The sequence below is a fragment of the Paramormyrops kingsleyae genome, chromosome 24 (assembly GCF_048594095.1).
Source record: "Paramormyrops kingsleyae isolate MSU_618 chromosome 24, PKINGS_0.4, whole genome shotgun sequence".
Lineage (NCBI taxonomy): Eukaryota > Metazoa > Chordata > Actinopteri > Osteoglossiformes > Mormyridae > Paramormyrops > Paramormyrops kingsleyae.
This window is the reverse complement of record NC_132820.1, coordinates 17,778,126-17,785,253: the sequence shown is the minus strand read 5'-3', so window position 1 is coordinate 17,785,253 and position 7,128 is coordinate 17,778,126. Positions and strand designations below refer to the sequence as shown.

Here is a 7,128-nt window from a genome sequence, read left to right as displayed (position 1 = left end):
TTAGATATAACCATTTCCTCAAAAAAAGTACCAAAAGAAGCAAGGAAATATCAAGGAAATACGCATCCAATAAAGAGCGTAATGGAGAAAAATCTTTTGCAAACTCTTCTTCGTCTTCTTCTTCGTTGGAGTTTATAGGCGGCTTGCATCCGTTTCTGCAAACCCAGACCGATTGCTGCCATGTTATAACAAACAAACGAGTATTTACGCCACATGCGTCTCCTCCTCACGTCCCTCCTTCAACTTGAACTTCGCTCGTGTCATTGGTTACCTCGAGTTTCCGTTTTCGTGTCCACTCATCCAATTGGTTGATAAGAAATTTCAAAATTCAAATGCCCCGCCTCTCAACAACAACATGATTGGTTGCCTGGTGGCGATTCTGGACCAATGGGAGCCCGCAGGTTTTTTTCTCCCTAATTTTTCAAAACTGTTACGGTCGGTCGTAGTCCGTTGTAAATTATCAGAAAATTAAAGGCCGTGGTTGCTTTAAAAGATGAATAAAGCGCCAGAAAAGGCGTGCAAGCGAGGTAAGTTATTATATTATTTTTTAGTGAGTGATAAATCTGTTCTGCATGTGCTAGGTGTGTAAATGGTAAATATGAAATCGGCCCTAACGTTGAAACCTGCTGTTTTGTTTCAGACAATAACAAGAAAATGTCTTTGCAAAAGGCAAGGAATGCTTGTATACCTAAGCAGTCCGGTACTGCAGCCCATGTGGAGAATAAGGTAAATCGCTTCACTTTTATTGCAGTCATGGTCCGAAGGACTTTTAAAAAATAACGAAAGCAGCTTTGGTAAACTAAACATAGTTACTCCTGCAGGACAGCTAGTAAAGTACAGTTGGGTAGTCGGTAAGCCGTGATGATCGCGTGGTTGCCATGGGTACCGTGGCTTTAACAGTAGTAGAAACATGAAACGTGATGTTTTTGTATATGCGTTTCGTATTTCCAGTAAGAACATTGACAGCTTTTTGTTCAAAGAAAGCTGTTGTACCATTAGACAGTACAAGTGTTTAAATAGTGATCATGTGCCCTGGACTGTTAATCAAAGCTGCACAAGAATGACACTCCGTTTGCATCTGTCCTTTTTAGGAAGAAAATCCTTCAGTTAAAAGGGCTTCTGCCTCACCCCAAGGAGCCCCAAAGAAAAGATCTGCATTTGTGGATATAACCAATGTTAGTATCTCCAGTGCACCGTGAGCTTTCGTAAACCTCCACCAGTATTGTTTCTGACTAACTGCCTTACTGCCTGCTATGTTGGTGAAGTTGTTAAAATTAAATTTTCAGATTCAGTGTCATACTGTAAGTTTGTCACAGCTCTCAGAAATTATTGGTTATCCAAGTCTTTCCAGTAGGTGGTTCTGCAGAATATGCATATTGTAAATCTGTTTAATGGTGGAGAATAGTTTCATTTAGTCAGACATTTGGATGTAGTTCATGCTTACAGCCATCAACTGTAGCCTGTGTCTTAATCAGGCCAGCAACTGCGCGCCCAACAACAACCAGAAGATGACCGTTAAGATGAAGCAGAAGAGCAGCGCGGTCAAAAAAGAGGCCGCAGTGAAGAAGTAAAAAAAAATATAATTTAACTTTAATCTAGTGATGGTTTAACAAAGATCCTATATATAAAATGCAACTGCTTTCAGCTCCTGGACATTACATGCCGTTCAGACAAGTCATTCCCTTAAAGGTACGATCCTGCGAAATTGGTGGTGCAGCCTGAGAATGTTAAAGTAGCAGAGCAAGTTGCATTAGAGGAGCCTGCGGAAACTCCAAAGGGGGAGGCTTCCCAAAGCCAGCTGTCTGTAGAAAGGGTGATACAGGTAAGAGAGTTGCCACGGCGATGGTCATATTGTGGCACTGTAGTGTCTCGGTCAGTTGTTTTGTTCGACATGCTGTGTGTCTCCTTACCATTTTTTATCCTGCTGCCATAACTGCACAATTACATCCTAGTTTTTCCTCCAGGTGCCTGAGGACTTTGACATCGACACAAAAAATCTGAGTGACTGCGGTATGGCACCGGAGTATGCCATGGATATCTTTGGCTACCTAAAAACAAGAGAAGTGAGTATTTTTTTAGGACCTGTTGATTGCAAGATTTGTTTTTCTACACCTAATTGGTTCTGGCCTTCATCTGCTCAGAATGGCTGTTGGGTTCTTGCCACGATTCAGTGATCACCTGCATAGTATTTTGTCTGCTTATGAATGGTGTAATGGTATTTTAGGATATTCCCTTATTCTTTTATGCTTCTGCAGGAGAAGTTCATCTTGGAGAATTATATGCACAAGCAGAGTGACCTGAACGAGGACATGAGAAGCATCCTGGTGGACTGGATGGTGGAGGTGCAGGTGAGCTTGGAGTTGCAGGCCGAGGTGGGATTCACCATGCTGCTTTCGGTCTGCCGGTCCTAAAGATCAGCCGCTCTGCCCGCAGGAGAACTTTGAGCTGTACCACGAGACGCTCTACCTGGCTGTGAAGCTCACAGACCACTACCTGTCGACCTCCGTGATCACGAGGGAAGTTCTGCAGCTCATTGGCTCCACGTCCATGCTGATCGCCTGCAAGTCTGAGGTTGAGTTCAATGGAGGGGGGAGGGTTGAATCATCCAGGCAGACTGTAAATAGTGCTTTTATCTTGTTATTCTTGTGGTTGTATGGCCTTGGCAAAGTTAAACAGTTCCCTCAGCTTTTGTTGTGTATATCTGTATGTGTACTGTACTGTGTAAACGTCTCAGGCAGTCAAAGAAAATGTTTAAATGATTGTGTTGCTGTGAAACTGTTATCTTAAGTGTCAGCTTACCCATTTAAAAACCTCACTAAAATCACCCCAGTACTTGCAGCAACCGTCCAGGGTATTTTTGACTTAATGACCAGCACACATTCTTTGGCTACTCGGTACCTTGAGTACAGAAGAAATTCCTTTTTTTTTCTTTTGCTCATGTTGCTGTTAATTTGCATATGTTCCAGTGTTGAACCCCCTCCCCCAGCAAATTACACTTGCTAATGTTAAACACTTCCTTTGACTGCCTGAGATGCATGCATGTGTGTCTGTGCGTGCAAGGGTATGTGTGTGTGCATGCGTGCGTGTGTGCGCGCGCGTGTGCGTGTTTTCTATTCTATTTCCTTCTCTTTCGGACTTCCTCCCCCAGCCATAGCATGCAAGGATGGACCCCATCTTTGCTGTAGCAAAAGTTTGATGCAATTTGGTTTTTAATTGCACATGTACCATCTGCTCATTTAAATCTTCTGTATTTATTTCATATGTCATTTTTAATTTCTTTTGTGTACTGCATACTGCACAATAACGACACTGCCTTTCCATATATCTATTTTTAGGCCATTTGCATGCATGACATTTACTTGTTTGCATTGTATATTGTCATTGCACTTTGTTTTTCAGTAAATGTTTGTCTGTGCGCTGTGTACATTGCTGCTTTGTAGACGGTAATAATAATTTAACCGTTCTGTAGGAGCGCTGTCCGCCCTGTGTCGATGATCTCCTGTACATCTGTGACGATGCGTACAAGCGGGACGAGCTGATCGCCATGGAGAGGAATATCCTGATGGCCCTGAACTTTGACATCAACATCCCAGTTGCCTACAGCTTCCTGCGTCGATACGCCAGGGTGAGGGAGGAATGGGTCTAGGCTTCAGAGTATATCAACATTTTGGATTAATTAAGGATTAACATAATTTGTGGATTAATATAACTTGAAATTTTTCAACAGTTCGGTCCTGCTCTCTTTTTCTCTATTTGTTTAACGGTCAGTTTAACATTTACCTCTGACATTTCGCCATATTTTCATGGTGCTTCCCCCACGTTTTACTTTTTTACATGTATTACAAATTTCAAGCTTTGTGACGTCTTCACTCGCAGTGAAGAACTTCCACACTAACGACATGTTAGCATGTGACTGAGTGCGCATGCAGCTGTGAGGCTATTGCCTGCGCTGCTGTGTGCTTGACATGTGCTGCATGCATAAAACGGACTGGTTCGGTATCGGCAATACACAAGACTGATCGGGGGGGTCTCCTTTCCAGGCCAAGCACGCCGAAAATCGGCCGATTCCGGTCCCTTGGTGGTTGATCGGTGCGTCTGTAGCTTGGATAGCTAATAACTGGGGTTCTCTTTATTTTCTTCAGATCTGGGGCTTAAGGGAACTTTTCAACAGCTAGACTCGTTTTAATAAAATGTGGTGGTGATTTGGGTCTGTCATTCTCGGGTGGGCCACAGGATATTCAGGCTGGCCAGTTTTTGTTGCCTAGGGAACCATAGTATACCCTGGTACTTGAGACCGCAACCTGTTGAGCGTGCCCGATGAGGAAGAAGTGACCTATGTGCATACTAGCGCCACCTTGTTGAGTTGCACCCTGCACTCGGCTCACCCCTGGTGCTGTTGCATCACAGTGTGTCTTTTCCAGTGTGTGCAGGCCGACATGGTGACCCTGACACTGGCGCGCTATGTGTGCGAGCGGAGCTTGCTGGAGATGGAGTTCATCTCTGAGAGAGCGTCTCTCCTGGCGTCTGGCTGCCTGCTGATCGCCCTCATCCTGCAGGGTCTCGGCGGATGGGTGAGATCCCCCCCCTGCCACGTGCTTCGTTAACACTTGCAGCTCACACTAAATCCTTGGTGCTGGTCCTAGAGTGTTGTATTAAGAGTGTGGCTTGTTCACTACAGTACCAGTCAATAGTTTGGACACGCCAAAAGGAGAGTGGTGGTGTCACATCACATGACCTGGCCACCTGACATAAACAAAGTAGAAATGATTCTGGAGGAGGTTGGCCAGAGAGTGAAGGAAAAGCGGCCAATGAGAGCTCAGCGTTTGTAGGACCTCCTTCAGGACAGCTGGAAAAGCATCCTAGGAGGCTGCCTCGTGAAATTCAATTCAATTTTATTTATATAGCGCATTATCACAACATTACATTGTCTCAATACATTTCTGCCTCGTAAGGACCCCCCATTGAGTAAGCCAAAGGCAATGGTGGCAAGGAAAAACTCCCTAAGAGGAAGAAACCTTGGGAGGAACCAGACCCAAAGGGGGAGCCCATCCTCCAGGGGCCGGCAGATGAGGGCTTAGAGGAGACTGTAGGGTCAGCCAGTCCCTGGAGGAATTGGGGTTAAGGGCCTCGCTCAAGGGCCCAATGGTGGAATCACTCTGCCAACCCAGGGATTTGAACCGACGACCCACAGGGATGCCCCTCCAAAAAAATTTTTTTCATCAGTGCATTATTCCATATGTTTTATAGTTTTGATATTTTTGTTACAAAAATGTAGTGAATAATACAAATAAACCTTTCTATGGGTAGGTGTGTCCCAATTTTTGACTGGTACTGTTGATGCATGAAATTTGATTGCAAGATGTTTTTTGGAGATGTATCCTGCATGGTACGTTAGATGAATGCTAATTGGTAGTTCTTTCATAATTCCTCATACTTGCCAAGTTTGACGTAGAATTGGCTTGTGATATAGGATGAAATGTTTTTCTTCTGTATGTTCACATCACACTGTGGACACTTAAGAAGTGTGCCGGACTGATTTCCTCACTATTGTAGGAAATGAACTTGCTTTGAGTGAGACTGATTGTGATCTGGTCCAGCTAACTAACCTTTATGAATGCGCTGGATAATCACTCTGTGAGAAAGCAGAGCAGCACTAAGGCTGGGGGGGGGGTCCTCCTGATTCCCTTCAGGTTCTCCATTAGCCATCGCTCTCCTCTCTCTTTGCATTTGCGTCTATTTATATGTGAGACACCTATTTTCAAACAAGGCTGGTAGCGCATCACAAGCATACACCTGTTTAGGACTCCACTACCCATAAGCGCAGCTAGGCTGAGCGTCCAATGAGGGACTTGTAAAAAGTGCAGGTTAGCACTGATGCAGTGGTCCTGTTTTTCCATGTAAATTTAGGATAGCTAACTGCTATAGATATTTGAGTGTACTTGTGACTTTTTGTTAATGATTAGTTGCTTAAAAACCGTAGTTTGCACGCTGTTAACTACAGAAAGATGGCACCCAATTAGCAGAAATGGCTTGATCATGTGACCTGAGTGTGTTCTTTCCCAGAATGCCTGCTTGGAGTACCACACAGGGTACTCTGTCTCCGCCCTCGCCCCCCTGGTGCAGAGACTTTACGCTATGTTGGCTCGGCCCTCCAGTGAAAAACTGAAGGCCGTGACCAATAAGTACTCCCACAGGTAAGGCGAGAGCTGGGAGCCTTCAAATTTCCTCTCCAGTACTGAATACTCCCTTGGCTACTTGAGTGTACCTGGTTCAGCAGAAGTCTCTTTCTCTGCAGTGTCTTCTTCGAGGTAGCCAAAACTCCTCTGGTCACTCTGGAGAAGCTCAGGGCAACTCTGAACTGAAGCACCCCCTACAGCATGGGAAAACTATGCAAAACTGTAAATATGTATGTATAGTCTTATAGCGTCTTCTGTAATAATGTCCTGTTTGATTGTAGGACCATGGTTTTCTATGGTTTTATATGTACTATGTATTCTAAGGTTTTATTGTATAAATAGATCAGCAATTGTACAAAGAAAATTTGGCAAATTTTTTTTATGCGAACAATTCTAATAGAATTGACTTTTATAGTGTTCTTAATTGATAATGTTCCAAACAACTTTGGAGTGTTTCTGAATAACATTCATTATGTAGGTTACTGGCTTTTCTCCGTATCATATTACCCACCATGGTATTTATAATTTATTCATAGAGTTCAGTGTTTTGTGAATAAGGATAAAATTTGTTTTTTGCCCCCAAATGCCCTGGTTCTTTGAAATAAATGTTTACCCTGCGTATAATGATGCAGTTCTTATTCTGGGCAGCAGAGGGCAGTTTTGGCAAACTTTAGGAATCCATCATCAATACCACTATTGTGATTAGAGGTAGAAATTTTTGTTTGTGTTTTTTTTTTTTTTAAAACATACCCTGATGTAATAATTATGCAGCACGGTTACGAAGGCTTTAAGGAAAATACAGAAGTGGACAAATTGCAGACGGTCCCAAGTTCCCCCTTTTACATTGTCATTGCAGTTATCTAATAGCGAGTGACTGTGCCATTAAAGCTTTTGGCAGATATTGTCAACCGACACTCTTCCCATATTTCTAAAGACATCAGATTCTTGTTGG

At 43.4% G+C, this 7,128-nt stretch overlaps 1 protein-coding gene across 1 annotated transcript; it reads left to right on the top strand.

The window, feature by feature from the left end:
- Positions 1-393: 393 nt before the first annotated feature.
- Positions 394-6,800, top strand: ccnb3 (cyclin B3). Its single transcript, XM_023837193.2, has 12 exons — positions 394-527; positions 641-726; positions 1,092-1,175; positions 1,476-1,567; positions 1,690-1,822; positions 1,965-2,063; positions 2,256-2,348; positions 2,434-2,571; positions 3,470-3,625; positions 4,422-4,571; positions 6,064-6,194; positions 6,296-6,800. Exons 1-12 carry the CDS (start codon positions 494-496, stop codon positions 6,360-6,362), a joined length of 1,263 nt encoding a protein of 420 aa, XP_023692961.1. The 5' UTR covers positions 394-493; the 3' UTR covers positions 6,363-6,800.
- The last annotated feature ends 328 nt before the right edge of the window (positions 6,801-7,128 follow it).